Source organism: Phymastichus coffea, unplaced genomic scaffold, assembly GCF_024137745.1.
Source record: "Phymastichus coffea isolate CEN01 unplaced genomic scaffold, Cenicafe_Pcof_1.1 PCOF00134, whole genome shotgun sequence".
Lineage (NCBI taxonomy): Eukaryota > Metazoa > Arthropoda > Insecta > Hymenoptera > Eulophidae > Phymastichus > Phymastichus coffea.
In genome coordinates, this window is record NW_026706945.1 from 402,910 (window position 1) to 422,925 (window position 20,016).

General features: G+C 38.9%; 2 protein-coding genes across 2 annotated transcripts in view; both read left to right on the plus strand.

Annotated features, from left to right (window-relative positions):
* Nucleotides 1-483: 483 nt before the first annotated feature.
* LOC131671737 (vesicle-associated membrane protein 7) lies at nt 484-2,946 on the plus strand. The gene is made up of 6 exons (XM_058948402.1): nt 484-722; nt 1,282-1,493; nt 1,862-1,999; nt 2,082-2,240; nt 2,313-2,405; nt 2,483-2,946. The coding sequence occupies exons 2-6, from the start codon at nt 1,290-1,292 to the stop codon at nt 2,552-2,554; spliced, it is 666 nt and encodes a 221-aa protein (XP_058804385.1). The 5' UTR covers nt 484-722; nt 1,282-1,289; the 3' UTR covers nt 2,555-2,946.
* A 1,674-nt stretch (nt 2,947-4,620) lies between these two features.
* The window catches only part of LOC131671746 (proton channel OtopLc-like), a 31,436-nt gene continuing 16,040 nt past the window's right edge, over nt 4,621-20,016 (plus strand). The window contains exons 1-6 of the mRNA XM_058948421.1: nt 4,621-4,803; nt 9,091-9,186; nt 10,944-11,183; nt 11,901-12,136; nt 17,667-17,924; nt 19,644-19,846. Coding sequence (XP_058804404.1) covers nt 11,097-11,183; nt 11,901-12,136; nt 17,667-17,924; nt 19,644-19,846 — 784 coding nt within the window. The 5' untranslated portion in view covers nt 4,621-4,803; nt 9,091-9,186; nt 10,944-11,096. The remainder of the gene's footprint in view (nt 4,804-9,090; nt 9,187-10,943; nt 11,184-11,900; nt 12,137-17,666; nt 17,925-19,643; nt 19,847-20,016) is intronic.

The window sequence follows — 20,016 nt, forward strand, 5'->3', positions numbered from 1 at the left end:
CTTTATTAGCGCTAGAGCTGATCTGAACATGAGCATACATTATACGAGCAGAGCTGCTGAAAATCTATGTGAAAATATATGTGAGCAGCTTAAACTTGATAATCAAAATAAGGTGACTGAAAGTAAGTGACAATTAAAACTCTCTCTATGTTCGACTCAATTAATTCAGCAGCTCATCTCGTCATAACGCGTACTCAATATATAAATTCTGCTTAAATTAATTCTCGTTAATGATAAACTTATCAACTAATGAATTATACGCTATAAATAATCGTAATCTGACTTAATATTCTAATAACAAGTGTATAATATACTTAAACAAGTAATATAATCAATATAAACAATAATATAATGCAACATTCAATGTGTGTATAATCATAACATCACTTAAATTTCCCGCGAAAAAGCACTCAACCCTAGCGCTACTATTCGGAATATGTAGGAACTTTACAGATCTACGCACTCACCAGACTAGCATTGCAGCAGTAGCTATTGAAAGTGTCGAATGTAAGAGTTTTTTTGTAACAAATAAGAAATGGGTGTTTAAATTGGGGTTTTCCACATCATTCAAACTCAAATCTATCATTTATCGAGAATACGCATCTACCAATGCAATTTTACAAAGTAAACTGGCATAGATTGATCAAATCGGACGTGTAAATCATAAATATATCGCAGTATCATTCGATTGTTGTGACTTAACATCAGTCGTGATATTCAAGGTGAGTCACGTATTTTATTCATAACGATGGTATGGTGGTCTTGCATTGAGTATAATCTGTTGCAATCAATAAAAATAATATAATTGCAACTATTCTTAGAATAATCTTCCAATTCACTTAAAAATTATTAGGTTAGAACGTTTATTATTGTGTGTAATTATTATTAATGACGTCACTTTAGAATTGACGTTTTTTGTTATAGAATTCCTTGTAGTTTCTGTTATATTTAGTAAGAGATAGAAAAAACAATTACTTTGTAATGATTCTGTATAAATCCCCTTTACCTATTTGAATATTATTCTCCAAAGAGATAATATTGTAATGACTTAATGAAGTTTAGTCTTAAAAAGAGCTTTGATGTGGACATTTTGTATATATAGAATAAAAAAAATTATGAAAACTTTTCAATTTAAAAAAATTCAAATTTGCTTAACCAATGGATAAAAAGACTATATCTTCCATTGTAAACATTTTTATCACCTACTTAAAAATAACTTGTCAAATGATAATTTACACTTTGTCAATATCAAGAATAAGCTAAAATAATTTTACTTTCCAGCTGCAACAATGCCAATCTTGTATAGTGTTGTTGCAAGAGGACCAACGGTACTTGCAAAACATGCTGCTTGTGCTGGAAATTTCGAAGAAGTCACAGAGCAAATCCTTGCAAAAATACCTCCTCAGAATGATAAAATGACATATTCACAAGGTCCCTATTTATTTCACTATGTGTGCGATGAGCGAATCGTTTACATGTGTATAACTGATGATGTAAGTTCAATATCTATAGAAAAAGTGAATGAAATGCATTGAGCATAGTCATTAAAAAATGAATACATTTGGTTATATAATTGGAATGTTATGTTCAAACTATTTTTCATATTAGCTACATTCTATTAAATTTCTTTCTTTTCGTTACTATTTATCTACTTTGCATCACTATTGTTACAAAATACAGAGTCTATGAAAATAATAACCATATACCTGCATACAAGCTTATAGCTATCAATTGTAGATAAATCACACTTGTCTTTTATGCTCAATGAACCTTAAACTTAATACATTATATAAGATTATTTACTAATATTAGGATGCTTTATAAATTAAAATATTAACTTATTGGTTGTTTATGTTCTTAGGACTTTCAAAGATCAAGAGCATTTCTTTACTTAAATGAAATCAAAAGAAGGTTCCGCACAATGTATGGAGATGGGGCACAGACTGCATTAGCTTATTCTATGAATACTGAATTTGGCAGAATCATTGCTAATGAGATGGTGTGTAGAATCTTATTGAAAGCGATAAAAACTGTATTTTCATTAGTTTGTTGTTATTATTAATTGTTTTAAATGTTTTTAGAAACATTACAGTGAATCAAAAGACTTAGACACCATATCAAAAGTCCATGGAGAGCTAGATGAACTCAAAGATATAATGGTAAAAAACATCGATAATTTGGCAATGAGAGGAGAACGTTTAGAATTACTTGTCAATAAAACAGAAAACTTGACCAATAACGTAAGTTGATAAAAAACACACGGTCAACAACTCACTAAACTACATTGAACTTTGTTACATTGTTATTTTTAGTCTGTGACATTCCGAAAATCCAGTCGTAATCTCGCGCGATTGCTATTCTGGAAAAATGTAAAGATGTATGTTATCATCGGCGTTGTTTTAATCGTGAGTATTGAAAAATAATTCTACATTAATCTCATATTTATTGAAAACTAACTTGTAATAATAATTCATAATTTCAGTTTATTATTTACGTTATTCTGGCAATATCTTGCGGTGGATTGGGATTACCGAAATGCGTTTCAAACTCTTAAATTGTTTGATCCTGATCGACGTCTTCACAACAAAAGTTCACAACCATAAATTGTATGGCCAAATGATTTTTTCACTATTCTAAGAAGAAACTATATTAATCACATAAAGTTTTATAGACTACGCGGACATCTATTATTCCAAGGACAAAAGAACTTGTAAATATGTTATTATTCTGCGTGTAGGAATAAGAAAATCCGTATGTGTTAAGAATTTTTGCTGATTAATGCCGATATCAGTTAGATCGTCGAAGTTAACGAATATCCGCCGAATACACCACTATAGCGCATATGGATTGTTATTATTTTTGATTATGTATAGAATACATTTAATTGTTAAAGATAAGTTAATCAATTTATTATACTATTATCCAAGCTTTTGTTTCGATAAACTTTTTAAAAACCTACATCTACTTCTGGAAGTGAATGTAATTTTTTTTTCTGACACTACTACTATTAAAGATAAAAATATATCAATTGTCTCGAATTAACTTTTTCGCATACCTACAGCAATAGATAAAAGAGAAGAAAACAAAGGGATGGACGATCTAAAAGAGATCGGCACCAATTTATCGTACCGCCTTTACACGCCATTAGCCGTCCGTACAGTCGATACACACAACTCTCAAAGAGCTAAGCTGACGCATGCCTACAGATGCTTTTTACAGCTGAGACTGTACTCCCAGGTCTGTGCGATGAATTTAAAAAACCCTGCATCTTACATTCATTTAAATTAACTAAATTCTATTAAAACAACTTTCTAGCGTAATAAAACATTTGCATTCGTTTCAATTCTCGACAATTATTTTAATATTAAAAGCGTAGCATCTGGTCTAGCATAATCATTTTCTTGTTTTCTACAAATAATAATTCGAAATTTTTATGAAAGTGTTCTTTTAAAATTAAAACGCAAAAATGTAAAAATGTTCCTTTTTATAGCCTATACCTCCGATATTCCCTATAACGATACGAAAGAAAATCAATTCCTATCAGCGTTGAATGCTGTACAAAATCAAAGGCGAAGACAACACTAACAAAAAATAAGCTTTACCAATACTCCGGTCGGATTTTCAGTGACGCGCGCATAGCTGGACAACACAACGGTGCACACTGTAAAAAACGTAACAGCAGAAAAAAAAAGACGAGCTTCGTACCGCGTCTACTACGCCTGTGCTTCGTAATTTATGCCGAGGCGGCACTGTCTGCCGGCTTTATAAGCTTGAATTGCAAATCTCAAAGTTCTTCCGCGTGTTCTTGTACATTATTTTTCTTTTCTTTTGAAGCTCCCTGTTTTCAAAGTATTGTTTAGTATGTAAAAGCCTCAGTTTTCCAGGGTTGCTGATAAGTTAACGAGTAGCAAGTTGAAGAGGGCAGCCTTTTATGTCTTTGGATAAAGAATTCGCTTGTCCCGTTGATTTAGTTAATTGTACGGAGGTCGAGAAAAGGGAAACGTTTATGGTCCATCAAAGACACATTTACCAGATAAATAGCACTTCGTTTAATCGAGCCTCTACCTATGAAATTTCTACGTGCCTTTTGTTCATCTTTCAGCCCTTATTATCTCAAACTCCTCTTCAGCAAGTCTCAAGTTTGTAAAAGTGCTACCCTCTATGCCATCGAAGGGTTTATACTTAGAAGACATCAAAGTCGAAGTTTAAGTAAGAAAGCACGACAGTAAAGACTCTTTAATAAATTCTCAAAGTGAGCCTTGCTTTTACAGTCTGACGTATTAGACTTGTATCCACAGTCGTGAAAAATGATTACAATTTGCTCGCAAATCTTCAAATGATTCCAAATAAAAGGAAAACAAAGAGCCAGTATCACCTGTAACTGCGACCCTGCATAACATTGACCCTTCGTCGGAGCGCCATCTCGAAGCACATCCCTGAGGGTGTGCAAGCCATACACGCGCAGCAGCAGAGCGGCGGCGGCGGTGGTGGCGGCGGCGGCATCAGCATCTCTCGGCGGCCGTTACTCTCGTGGGGGTGTGTTTCCGTAGCAGAGGGGATGCGAAAATATCGGCGCGAGACGCCCGGGACACATTCGGGCCTCGCTCGCTCGCCGGCCGACACCGTAATCATGTCGCTGCCGCTCTGCTCCGCAACAAGTCTTCCTTCTTGACTCGTATACGTTCGCTCGCTGCTCCGCTCCTTCTCTTCTCGTCACGGATTCGTGTGCTCAATTTTTTTTTTCTTTTTCCAAGCCGAAGAACAAGACTCACTACTAGTGTGGCACACAAGCACGCACACGAGGTATGTACTATAATGGCGTGTATAGTGGGCGGGATGCTGCGGAGAGAGGGTTGCTCTTTCCTTCGCGCGCTCTTTCGCGTGATCGATAGCTCGACTTCTATTTATTTATTTTTTTTTTCATCAGTAAATTGCTTTCTCGGTCAACGTATCTTCGTTGCTTTCATGCGAGCGGACGCTGTGCGGTTCGTCGCATAAATGGTAATTGACAGGTGTGACACTTCGTTGCTTTTTCCTTTACACGTATCTTCATCGAAAATTAGACTTTTAATGAGATTTTCAAAAGCGTCGGCGCGACTGCTTTGACGCGGAATTGAAAGCTTTATCGGTTTGAAAGGGTTGCTCGTTAGAACGTCCCATCAGTTATTATAAACGTACTCGCGTACAAGTAATCGAAATCCGATATATATTTAATGATATAAGCTACGATTCTGCGAATGTATCGAATATCAGTTGAACTTTCGACCGTCGAGTGAAAATAACCAAAATAGCAGTTGTCGAAGGAAAGAAACGGTTTTTAGTGATTGCGGAGGCTTTGTTGAGCGAACTCTCTCCAATACAGTGCGAAATGTGTAGCAGCAATACATGCAGGAAAATTCATTAAACTATAACTCGCGCGTCCGATTGGTAAGGACGATAGCATTGATTGGCATTTCACTTGGCTTGGCGCAATGTGTTTTATCCTCTATGCGCCGGTGGTACAAGTTACGGCGCACGTATAGCTGAATGACTGAGAAAGAAAAGATCCTTTGTCCATTCGAGGCTATACGCTTGCTTCGCATTTTCGTTATCATTGTTTTTACGCTACGGGGCCACTGGCATTACTAGAAAAATCCTCCCTCTCGCCCTTCATTCGCACAATGACGTCCTAGTTCACTTGCACCAGATTGCTGCTTGCCATTCTCCATTCGAAATATTGGCTTTTTTTCTGCTATGTATTGTTTTATTTGTGCTCGTAGCCTCCTTTCCAGTCCTTGTGTAGGTTTGCTTATTAATCTATTTGCGAGGGCGAACAATCGACGAGAGTTTATTGATCGATGGCTTTTCTAAAACTAGTTAAAAACGAGTCTTTGCTTTCGGAGTTCGATTGAACTGTACTGCCGTGAAAAGCACATGGACTGCCAACGCCTTCATGTCATTCACTCCGCTAAACGAAATCCGATAATTAAGTAAGTCTGCACACATACGACGTCGCGCTAGAAGCAGTTTGCTCAACAGGCGTGCAACCTAATGATCGGCTTACGAGAAAACAAGAGCTTCGCGAATTTAGCCGCGCGAAGCACTGCTCTTCTTCGTATTTCAATAAAGTAAGGGATATATTCGAGCAAGACGTTCGAGCTGTGAATTGTCAACGAACGGTAATATTGTTTTTAAAAAGAAAAAAAAAACAACTGCGATGACCGCTGAGAAAGGTGGCGACGTTAATGTCGCTCCCTTTTGAAGAACGAGCGGAACAGTCAAGTTGTCTACGACAAAGCCGTGACGAGCGCACTCAAGTCGAAAGTGGCTTCATCTTTGTCGGGCACTCAACCTACAAAGCAATGAGCGGTTGGTTAGTCTAGAACAGTGAGGCAAAAATTGATGAAATCAGCGAAGTAAACAGGGGGCGAGGGATGGTTGTCGTCGTGGCGCGCGCGAACGAGACATGTAATGCGATTTATCGCGGGTACACGGCCACGAGAGAGGAATGACGAAGCGTCAAGCTCGTTAGGAGGTGTCTGCAAACTGCCGAACCATTATCGGGCGTTTTGTTATTTCAGCTCGATCGCCGCGATTTTCGATTCGCAATGCTTTGCAAGCGCGCATTTTCCTCGGGAATCCATTTTGCGGGAATAACTGCGCCTGACAAGGAAAATAACCGGGTCCTCATTATCCGCGCCAAAGGCTAAAACCGTCGGGCAGGAATGAAGTCAGCCGCGGGCGAACAAAGAAAAGCCCATGAGGCGCGTAATAAAAATCAGCCTCACCCACCCCACGACGCGACGCCGCATTTTCCAAACTGACTGCGCGCGCGTGTGCGTGTGCTTACGTGTGCGCGCGCTCGACAAAAGAAAAGCCCGTCTCTGCCGTTATACGCGTCTCCCCAATAACCCCGATTCTCAACTGCAAGCTGCAGCTGGGGAGACATTACTCTGAGCGTAATAAAAGCCGAGGGCTGATTACTAGGGAGCTTTCGCATCCCGTGCATGCTGAATATAAGTTCTTTCTTCGTTTCGGCTCCCAAGTTAAATTGCCTTCATCTGGTGCGTCCTATACATCTATAAGTCGATTTACGAGGCAAGGGAGATGAATTTTTGTTCTTAGGATGAGGAAAATTCGTAACGGTATGTGTAGAAGTCGTCCATGTGGTGGCTCTGAAAGCTTCTTAGATATACGAATACGCAGATTTATTTTTATTTATTTATTTCACGAGAATCAACCCTGTACTGTTTGTTTCAATGAAGAACAAGAATTTCATTTTCGTAATGCGCTTCAAGATATCTTACAAAAACACATTTTACCAAAACGTCTGTACAAAAAGCAGCAGCTAACAATTTTCTTCACGCATTTTTATTGCTATTGTATTAGTATCTACCAGAAGCTACTTGAATTATACAATTCAGATTTTCAATACGAAATTGTTCATCTCTTTTTTTATTTTCAAAGAAAACGTAATAAATTTGTAAATTATTTATATTGATATGAGATTTTTACATCGAAAATCAAGAATAGTCTTATATATGAGATCTAAAAAACAGAAATTATTTCAGAGATTCATTTTTCAGTTTTAATAAAATAAGAACCAAAAATTAATATTGATAACATTTCTTTCACAAATATACTTTAATATGATTACAGTGAACATTAAATATTATATAGATTCATTATTTCAAAATATTATTTCAAAAACTTGCAGTACTTTCAATTTAGTGACTTTTAAAACTGGCACGACAAGAATCATCTTATCGATATTAAGCATCTTCTCTGCTACGATGGATTTATTATAATGAAAGGAACCTACAGCACAGAGATTCAGGTTTCCATTTTCTAAATTTCAAGGAATGTCCTCATAATCCAAATCGCATTATGACTATCATTTTTTTCATAATGTAGAATAAGTACAATTCTATTTACATGTACTATTTACAGTACTATATTTCCTCAAAGTACTATTTCTTTATTAATTTCTCCCCGTATATAACATATTCTTATTTTCGAAGAGAAAGATGAGTATTTTGTTTCAGGGTTGAGAAGTTGTACTCAAAAGGGACGCTTGTACATGTTTTGTAACTTATCAGGATAGGTGTTTACAGTTACATTGAGCACATCTTTTCCGATCAGTTCTGTAAAATGATCATATTGTTGTATGGCATGAGATTCTCAATTGATATTCAGCAAGGAAAACTTGGTGAACTAGAAATATCATACAAACTGAAAAATAGACATTTGAGTTTGGTCGCGATGGGCCATATTTGTGCAATGAAATTCATCATCCGATACATTTTCAGCGATACATACTTATTTTGAGGCGCCATTATTACGAAAAATAAGCCCCTGTTGTAAAATACGCTGGAATATTCCATTAACTTTGCCAGCATCAATTTCCTCTGTGTCAATTATAATCCCTAGCATTGGCACGGCTACTTTCGTTAAACCAATCGTAAAATTATTGGATATCTTTCTGGTGCCACTCAAAATAATGATGTTAACATCGCGATAAAGGTTTCGGAAAAGAATGAACATCCAACTGCGCGTGGATGTTGGAAAATAATGAACAGCAATTATCAGTACTAATGCCGTCAATTTATACATTTTGCACAGTAAATTATTCCGTATACAATGTTGGGTATTCGTTACAAATTATGCCACTCTTACCCGACTACCACCAAACTTGAACTACTAAGGAATGTGGAAAATTGCTAGGCAAAGTCGGCTTCCTTCAGTGTACCTTTATAACATAATAATTCTTACTTCTGTAAACGATTCAGCTATTTCGTTAAGTGTTTTTAGCCTTTATGACTATCGGCAAAGCATTGTGCAAACTGTTACAAATATAAGAACGCGTTTTTCCGACATTCTTCACAAATAAAATATGCGAAGGATATACGCTAGTACTCTATGCAAAAAAGGAGTAGCTATTGCGAAAATTGTTATCAGTATTCTCTTTCACTTGAAAAGGAGGCTAAACGTAACAATGGCAAAAACTGGAACGTAATCGCCTCGCAAGCTTCGCCATGTCACTGTTCTCGCGTTATCCGTGATCTACAGCACTCGACAATGCACTGTATAAAAGCGCTTTCATCTTTTCAGCGTAAAGACGATGTCGAGGCAGGAAAATGCCGTACTGCAGCAGTAGCGAGCAGTCAACGGCTTATTCCAGCCGAGAGGAGCCAATGCACCCGAGAGGTATTTATCCGATGCATACTTCGATTCTTTTCCATCACCGCACAATGGATTATCCGCTCGTGCTACTTGTTTTTATCCTGCCAGCTATGCGATTGATCGTATATTCGTGAATTTCAATCGATTTAATTTAATTTCGATTTTCCAGTGCGATAATGACCTCGCAGATAACTGGGAAATTGAGGGTATTCGCCGCGATTTTGCACATTGTTATAATCTCGTGTCAGCCGGGACTCAATTAATTCATAAGCCTGATGCTACGTGTCATTTGAGGGCATTATAAAAGCTCCAAAAACTTTTTTATCGGGAAACAGTGACATCTCGTCAGCTTAGCCAAAATTAATACTTCACGAAATTTCATCAATCTTTCGTGGCGCTCGCCAAGCTTTTCCACGACGTAAGCCGCGTTCAATAAATTTCGCGCATTGAAAATTTCCTTTTATCGTCGAAAAAATGCGAGCACGGCTCATGTGTATCGAACACTTGCGAATCTCATTGTTGACCCTTTCCGACCACTAATTACTCTTACGGCCGGCCGAGCCGTTATCTATCGCGCGCAGTGTAGCACCCTTTTCGCCCTACCTCCCTCCCCCCCTCTCTCTCTCTCTCTCTCTCCGATTGACTATTTATTTTAGCCTTTTCCCCGCCCTTTTTCAATGCGTACGTGGGAATTGATTGCAACATTAAACAAAACCTTTCGCACCCCGTCTAACGCGAAACAGAGTCATTCCACGACACCTCCGACCCTTTGTTTATCTTGTTTTTTTTCACTTTCTCTCTCATCAGGCGTCGAATGTCGAATTTTCTCTTTCGCGATGTGCCCGTTGTCTGTCGTCGGCAACCACGTGTAATTACTGCCCACTGCCGACCATAGAACAATGAATCACAGCCGTTATGAAAAATAAAAAATCAGCGAGACAGAACGTGTCACGTTGCTAGGGCGGAGGGTTTTTTTTATTATTGTTTCAGCGGCTCTTTTTTTGCCGAGCGCAACGTTCGTTTGATTCAATTTTTTTCCCTTTCAACGAAGAATCTGACTGCAAGGGATGGGTACGATTCGATTGTCATGGGAGCTTGTATTTCTCAGATACTAAAACGTAGAAAAATAAACTTGTCGTAACACACGTTAAATTATAAATCATAAATTTTCAGTTAAAAAAAGCGAGTAATCATAAATAAAAGCTTTGTGAACCCGTCAACTCTCGGCCACTCGGCTCATATAAAAATTTGAGCATCACAACGAAAAGAAAATGGACGTGAATCTGACAGTCCCGCGGAATCCTAAGCTGAAACATGTACGTAGGGGCTAGTAAAACTAAATAAGACTCATAAATCTGCGTAGCGCGCGAGCGAGCATCACGTGAATTCCGTCGTTGGTGCGTATACGTGGACGCTCTATCTATGTGAGGAGGGTGCGATCCTTTGAATCATCCCTTGCGCGAGCGGATGTGGGGCAGACGATGATGACAACGGGGAGAGAAAGATGAAGTTCTTTGTAGAGGAAGAGTGAGGAGCTTCTGAATAGGCTTTTTTCTGGAAGACGAAGGATTTTAATGCCTTTCTTTTAGTAGGGTGAATTATTTGACAGGAAATCTTAAATTTGTCGTTGGAATTTGGAGCTTTTATATTTGTGTAGTTGTGTAACTGCTCTAATAGCATCGTTCTTCTTCAAATCACTTTTTCTTCGATACAAAAATGCATACACATCAATCACTAACGAAACTTAAAAAAAAAAGGATTCTCTTTAACTTTACAAACAGAGATTGATCTTCCTTAAAATTCTCAATGCGTCGTGGCTCCTGAGAACCGAGGGCTCTCATTTGAAAAAAAACGGCATACGTCGCCAGAGGAAAGCTAGAGAGTGAGCGAGAGAGAATAAAAGACTTCAGCAAAGTTAAAAGAAGACGAAAAAAATGGGCGAAAGCTCTCCGGACTTGAGTCTAAGGCTGCGGCGTGGCAGCTCCGACTCCAGGGATTCTTTCTACATGGACTTTGCTCAGGTGAGTCTGTGTTAATGCATGCGTTACTCTCGGAATTTCAATTACGGAAATGAGTCTCAGTCGTTTGCGTCTTTGTGCTGTTCGCTTCGTGGATTCGCAAGCTCGGTGAAACTTGGTCCAGTGAACATTTTCATTTCTGGCTTACAGTCCTAATTCCGAACGTGTGCACTACAAAATTACCTTGACCCGTTGATAACGTTCAAAGTTATGAGTCAAAAAGTAATTTCACTTGTAGAATTCTGAAAATGCTTGGTCGAGCTCGAGTTTACGAACGCTCGAGCCAGCTTTCCAGTTTCTGATGTATCTGAACTAACTTATATATGATTTTTTTGTTATTTTATTCTAGATATTTAATTTTTTGAGATTATTCGAGCGTTGTAGATATTTGAGATTTTCAATAACTTTTTGAAGCCTACTTATTTAGATTCGCAATAAAGACAAAATTTCAATTGATTTTCCATTACAGTTAACAATCATCATTCACTTAATACAATAGATCGAACCTCTAAGTTCCCAATCATAGATCCATGGTATCATCGTATCATACTCAATGCTTGCTACCTTCAATAAATTAGATTCGCACCCCTCTGATAAAAACCATCCCCAAATACGCGCAAGGGTACAAAAATAATCTGGCACCCCTGTGAGGTTGAGAAAACTATCTAATTTCCTGCTTAGCCTCTTAAGATTTTCATCGATCCTGATTAATGTACACAGGGCATAGACTCCGACATAGAAGAAGTAGTGAAGCCATCGGATAACTTGGACGGATTGATCAGTGATTTGCTGGACGATAGCGGTGCTGATTTACCACTAGCCGATGAAACTGATATTCCGACCATACCCGAAGAAGCATCTGAAGAGCTGAGACTTGAAGAGGAGGCTGATGCGCTTGAGGCGGCTTTAGCAGGAGCTGCTGAGATGACTGGAAAAAAGGATAAAATTACTGCTGAGTAAGCCATTTTCACAGCGATTTTATCTTTGAAGGTGGACTGAATTCTTGTGCTGTACTTTTCTGCCTCATTTTATTTTAAGTTTCAATCAATCTCCCGTTGATTAATGCTTCAAATTGATGGGATAAGAGCAGAATAGATTGACGTTCTCGTTAATTTTTGCGAAACATTGAGGTAGTAAACTAAAGCAAAAGTAAAGTTTGATACTGAAAAAGTTTTGACCTTAAGGTTGTCCGAAACTTATTATAACTACACCATTTAAAGCTTTATTGTACAAAACAAAGTTTCAACTAAAATCATTAGTAGAACTTTTGAAACAAAAGAACTTGAAAATTCAGTTTCATCAGAGAAAAAAGCACAGTAGAAACCCTTTCAAAGTCGTTTGCAATGTTCCACGAGCAATTAACGACTCCTCGATTACACTGGGCGAACAAAAAAAAAGGCTTCGCTAAAGAAGAAGTTTTCCAAAAGCGTTTCACGATTAATTTTGCACGGACAATTGTGATTCAAGTAAAAAGTTTCGCAGCGATTCATTATATCCCAAGGGCTAAATTCAATTTAACTCTCCTGCCACGACAACGAAACGATGACGACGAAACTTTCTTTGCCGACGTGCGCGTGTTGAAAAAAAAGTTACACGTGCAATATATCGAACGCATAGAGGTAGGACGACAACTATGCATACACACACAGATGTTCGAAGAAGTCGATTACTTCCGGGGACGGGATATCGAACGCGAATTCGCCGGTTCCTGTGCTAATATTGAGTCGGTCCCTTTTTTCTTCATCCTTCGTGGTAACAGCTAGAAGCCGATTTATCCACCCTTGATGCTGCTGCTAACAGTCCGAGCTTTTTCATTTATATCAGTGTCAATTTACCTCGTAAACTGAATTTATAAAGCGCTATTTCACGGCATTTCTTGGTACATTGAGAATAAGTATCACCGAGACTGCACGAGACAAATTATTTAACTGAAATTTCTTTATTAACCAAAGGATTTTTCTTGTCCAGAATTTTGATGGAATATAATATATACATATATATTCAAACGCAATCAATTAGAAATTTTTACATTGTGATCCGCATAAACGATATAACACAATAACACCCAATCAGCAAGAAATAAAAACCAGTTACAGAGATATCCTAACGTAAATTGAATTACTTGTCCGAATCCCTATCGCTGAAGCTCGCTCGCCCACGTCAAACAGCTCTCCCGGGCACGACTTTTTCCGTCCGCCCAATTTCACACACAATTTTGCATGTCTGTCGACGTCAAATTTCCACGCACCCTCTGGCCAACTCTCCAACATTTACATACAGATTCGATCTGGCATTATGCGGAATCGACGAGCTTTTGATGTTCTTTTTTCGCCCTGCGCGAATGAGAGAAAAAAAGCAACCACTAGCGGTTTACTCTTTTCCAAGTTTTTCATACGTGCGTGCGTTTTTCATTTTGCGTTGCTTTGACGGTTTTCTTTCTTTCGAGAGGTGCGAGATGTTGAGAAGGGCGAAAAGTTAAAGCGCCGCGCGCGATGAATGCCTGAATATGTGAAAGGGCGAATCAAAAGTTATTACACATTTACGGACAAAATGAGAAGAAAAGGAATGAATGAGTATTTTTAGAGTGAGCGAGAGAGAAAGAAAAAGAGATTCTATTGAGTTAATTCGAAAATTGAATTTCATTGTTTTTTATTTGAGAGTCGTGCGCTAAAAATTGCTCGAAAACTTTTAGGCGTGTCAAAACACTATTGACAGAAATGGTAGTTAAAGTAATATTGATTTCACTAACGACACGACAATGATTATTTGAAAAATGCTGCAAATTGAAAAGGCGGTTATGAAATTTTAAATAAAGCGTCGCGGTAGTAATGACTCTTTCTCACCTCTGAAAATGACACTCAAAATCTCTAGTCTGTGAATTAAGAGGCGCGCATATCGTGACATAGGGGACAAGAGTTGCCTCATTGGAAACGGTGTAATACAGTTCGTATAGTGCTCCGGCCGCTGGCTTCGCGGCCGCACTCGCGGTGTCGTGCTGTCTGATTCTATCCGCCGTCCGATTTAGAACGTCCGAGTGCTCTTTTCTCAAATACCGACCTTTTTGTTCTTACCTTTCCTCTCTTTTCGCTCCGTCGTAGATGCTCATCAAGGAGACTTCGCTGAGGTAAATGCACTCATCTTCAAATCTTAGCGAATTGTATTGTAGTGCTTTTTATTTTCTGCATAGGTACGTAGTGATAAAAAAAAACAGCGTCGACGTTTATCAGTACCACAGTTTGAACTCATTAAGTACATGAACTCCCGAGCATTAACTTTAACAACTTGATGACTCAAAGTTTTCCATCACCTCAAACAACTCGTGACCTATAATTTTTCGATTGAGTTTTATAGTAGCTTTGAAGTTTGATGCTATTCTAGCAATATCTTCTAATATTTTCTACATATCGTATCATTTAATATTGTATAACGTGTTCACACAACGCTCAAGCCTGACACTGACCTTAAAGTGCCCTCGTACTGCTACTTCGCCACTGTCATTTTTAACTGAGGCAATATATCAAGTTAACGTGTACAAGAATATAAGTTAAAATAAAATATTGTTAATTTTTTAGGGGGCTATAAAACAATTACATTGAAATGAGTAGATAAAAAATTATTCAAGGCTCGAGTAAAGCCAGTAACAACAACTAATTATTTTTGATCAGACTGCTACGTGTCGCTTCGAAGCTAATTCTCACGTGCGAAATCGGCAGTTTGTTCTCTTTATGCGTGTCTCTGCGATCCACTTAATCAATTAGGCAAAAAATCTTTGCTAATTTTTTAACTCTACTTTACCGTCGCGTCCCGTGGCTTTGATTGATAAATTAAGCGACGATCGATTTAAGCCACTCGCTCACGCGTGAGCACGCGATTGATGCTTTACCTAGCTTAAACTGGACTCAATTTGCCGACTTCTTTTTCTGCTTCCCTCGCGCATCCTGTGCATAATGATTTTTTTAAACTGGCGCGCGCGTTCGTCTCTAATCTCTATGTTCATAATCAATTTGCAGCAGAATTCACATTCAACCGTGTTCCGATTTTTCATTTGTAAATCGTACGATCCAGGATGACGTAGTGACTTCCATCCAAATCAGTCGGTTATATTAACAACCTCGTTCCTCGCGTAAAAGTGGAAATCTCGCGGCCGTCGGAATCGCCACGTTTCTCGTTGTAGCCGTGAAACGAAGAAAAACCGAAACAGTACTTCCTTTGAAAACGAAACGTGACCAAAACAAAGGGAATGGATCGATTACAAGCACGCGCGAGAAAACCTATTCGTCCCCTCGGAAAAAGCATGCTTCGACGGTAATTTCGAATGGAGCAACGCACCCCCGGTATTTTCTCGCGTCTCCTTGGATATACAGATGACTACCTATATAACGCGCTCGCGACGCCCGGATAGTAATATAATCGAGGCGTGTGTACTACCTACCAGACGAAAGGGAGGCTCTTTCTCATTTGCTTGGCATTCGAGCGGCTGCTACCATCGCGCCTTGCCTTACATCTACTACATAATGGTCGCTTGATTGAGTTTCATGTAGCTTGCGTTTATAGTCGTGTTTTAGTCAAGGGGCTAAATGATGTAAGCTATCGAAACCCGTTTTCACGTGAAACGCAAGAAAGGAATAAAGGAAAAATGAGCACTTTTAAGCTTCGCAAGTTTTCGACAGGCTGAATATATTTGTTTTGCCGTCGATTCGAAGCGAGTAGATGCCAGGGAGAAAAGAAGAAACATTGACTTTCAAATCTACCTTCGCCACCTACGACTTCATCCGTTTTGCCCTTATTCGAAAAGGATGCGTCGTCGACGGCGATGCTCTCGTATGTATGCGTGTGCGCGTAAAAAGAAGGAGAGAAAGAAAAGAAGAAGGGCCAGGACTCTCGAGGCGAGGCGCACAATGTGCGCGCGCCTCTCGAAGCCTGCGAGTCGAACTCTGCGCCCCCGCGCTCGAGCGTACTCGCGCGCTTTGTCTCCTCGATCTCTTTCTCTTTGCGTAGTGCGCAGTCCTTATCTGCGAGGGGACCCTGCCAGAGTCCTTTGGCGAGAGACGGGGCCGATATTCGCAACGATCTGTTTTTATTCAGCTTTCTTCGGAATTGCCGGCTTTCGCTTTTCACGCTGATGGATATGCACCGCGAACGAACTTTGATGTATACCTATCCGTATTTCATCGCAGCCTTTTGGGATAGACTATTTGGCCTTTTTATATGTTGTGAATTTTTCTTGAAACGTAAAAAAATACTTAATATTAACGAATTTCATTACACTTTGAACTGATCGTACATGTCATACAGTCGAAACAAAGCTCAATTCAGCTTTAATTTCCTGTGAACGTCAGTTACGCTCCGCGGCTTGAGCTTCAGAACAGAAATCTCAAGTCACTCTACTCGTCACTTTTACTTTGGGTATATTCATGTCACGTTTCATTGTTATGTGTGCGTACGTACTGCCATCTCCGTCGGTGCAGTTTGCTCGTTTCCACTTATGCGCCCGCTTCTTGAAAAGGAAAGAGAAAAACAAAAAGAAGGGAACGCCGAGTGATTACACTCCCCGCGGTGACGGCTATGCAAATAAAAAAGAGAGATGAATTAGGCGAGTAGGATACAGGAGAGAAAGATTTGAAAGGATAATAGGAACTACGGTTCGAGCTCGCGATTCGTATTCGTTTCGTACGTAACGTGCTTATTATTATTTTTCCAGGATACCTCTTGTGGAAATTAATTCTTGCCAGGAGTATCTTAACGTATGAATACATTCTAATAGAATTATGACAATTGTACGAATCGGTACTGAAATCTTATAATTGTACCTTAAATTACGTTGAGAATACTATCAAATATCTGAAAACAATAGAAACGATAAAAATTTCGTGAAAAAAAGTAATAAGTACAAAAAACGAAAACGATTTATCATAGATCTTGCCATGTACACTGCGAATGTAACATATCTCGCACCCATTAAATGATGTCATGTTTGACCTTAAATTGGCAGAGCAGTAGCGTTATCGTGAGCTGATCCGGCGCGATGATTTATGCGTAGCGTAAGTCTCCTTTTTCAACGAGCTTTTTTCATTCGCGATATCCCTATTTCTCATTTCATTCGTAGTTTCCGTTTAGTTATATTTTATAGTTACATTGCGAAACTCTAAGAAATGTATTTCTGTGCGTAGCTTTTTCAGAATCTATCACTGTGTCATTACATGAAATGTCCAAGATAGAAAAAAAAGTTTTCCAATCATAATGCAAAAGCTCGACTCAGAGGCGTAGGCTACTTTCAAACAAACTTATCTGAAAGTTCAAGCTTCGAAAAAAAGAAGAGTATGGAACGTCAACTTCCAGCATCACAAAATACTCTGCTACTATATAGAGATAAGATCCCGACACAAAACTCCATTCACCCATCAAACTTCACGACGGCGAACTTCCTACGGCTTGCATATTCGCCTTTAACGAAAATGCACTAAAAGCACGTTCGAAATGTTACAGCTGGCCGGGACTACCGGCGGCTTTACCGTCGCCTGCCTCGCCTTCGGCGGTGATCGTCTCGCCGGAGACGCTGTCTCGACACAGCAGCAGCTCACCGTCTCGCAACAAGGACAGTGGCATCGCCGTTACAACCAGACAGCCGCAGTACGTCTTGACATTGCCGTGCAATACGCAACCGATACCCGCAGTATGCTATCCAACGCCCAACTACCTCGAGCTCGATGTTGGCGCCGAGCGAAATCTTAAGAACGCAGGATGGTAAAGTATCTTTTTCAAAAACTGATTATTTTCAGGTTAATGGGCAATTTCACGCAGAAATACGCTTTCCAGATCGAATTCGTCTCGACCTACACCTTTTGAAATATTCTCAACTGTGTCGATGATAATCGATTGAAAATTCGTATTGATTCGGACGAACAAATACTCGCTCTTATTTTCTATTCCAGGCTTCGTTTGCGACCTCGATTTTTTTTCTGAAAGTTTTCGCGAATCTATAACAACATCGTCAATGGCAGACTATAATGCCTTTGGCCGATCCATTATTGGAATCGGCTTTTCCATTCGATTCTCTTGGTCGCTCTTATTTTCCGTTCAGATTTTTTTCTTTACCAAAGGTACAAAGCAAACGTCATGAACTACACGATGGATAAGACAACTTTAGATGCGAAAATTCAACCAGCAATTCATCGCCAGCCGTATCCCGCTTAATACGTATCCCATCCCCTTTGTAATCTGTAGGTACGCGAAAATCCGGAAACGCTCGTCACGAAATTTCCACGTGATCCGGGCTCGTTCATCACAATTACAGTCAGTTTATCTTATAGACGAGCTTTGAACGCGTGAGCTTTGCAGGCACTCATATACGAGATCATTGAGAAAGTTTCATGTTGCCTGATTGCCACACACTTGGAATATTCTCCATTCGCGCTTGCTACAATGTACGAATACTTCAGTTTCAATTTATATCTTTAAAAATACATCAATGACTTTCTTCGTTGCTTAAATGCAACATCCAAAAAGTTCCTGAATCTGCATATTTGAAATAATATTCAGAAAAATTTATCATTCTGATTGAGTACCCAATTTTACAAAACATTTCACCTTATAATGAAAAATGTACTGGGGTAATAAATATGCGTTTCGGTACCATACACCTCGAGCACTAAAAGTCTTCACCTAACGTAAGATTAGATCATAGCGGTTGGAAGGAAGAAAGGGCAAAAGAGTGTGTGTATATACGTGTGTATATAGCGCTATAAAACCCGTATCGACCGTAGACAGGCCGATTAGAAGCAATTGAGCCAATTTCGCGTGTGTCTATACAAACTGCCTGGGATAGAATGTACGTGGACGCGCATTTGTAGATATTGTAGTTGAATAGTTAATTCGAAAATTAAAGAAATCTCTTCCACGCTAAATTCTTAAACGTAAATGAACGGAATTTAATGGAAAGCTTCTTAAACCATTGAAAGCTCGCAAATGACAGAACGAAACAAGACAAAGATGGCAAGACTGTTGAAATAAGTTCGCGTGGTGAAATCGTAATTGATTTTAACAATATTAAAAAAAGACTGCTAAAGAAACATTGTTTAGCAATATTTTTTACTGGAAATAAATGGGAATGACCCAAATTAAAATTCAATAAAAAGCTTCGTTATCATTTGGAATTGAGCGTGCAAATAATAAAAAAGAGTATGGTGTTTCGTCAAAGTCCCACTACGCTTCAACTAGTTCGTATGTACTGACATCATACAAATTACAAAACCGGAGGGTCCCACACGCCTTCATATTGCTGATGATATAACAAAAAGAGTACGAAATAGCGGAATCGCTCTACTGCAATCAATGCCAAGTGGATAATACGTTTTCAAACATACACGACGAACTCGTTTTTTATTGCTTAAACGATATATAACGGAAATCACAATATACAAGTTATTTTTAGGATGATTAAATGACATTTAACGTATGTTTCAGCGACGCGTTCGCAACGACGCTAAGCGCCTTGTATGGAAAGCTTTTGGTTGTCATGGGTATCGCCTTCCCCATGGCTGAAGTCATATCTACCTACATACCACCGTCATTCTACGAGGGTTTCTATCTCTACCTCTACTTCGGTAGCATGCTGTTTTTATTCATCATGTATCTTACCATGTGCGGCGACTCCAAGCCCAAACAAAGTGAGTTGTTAATAAAATGCCCTTAATTTTGAAATTATATGATAAACGACGTCTTGATGGAATTATTACGTGCTCACCAAATAATCGTATGATGAGTGGAAATGATATTTCAAACTGTCGAGTCTTCGAATAAGTCGGTAAATGACGATCGCGATTGAAAAACTACGCAT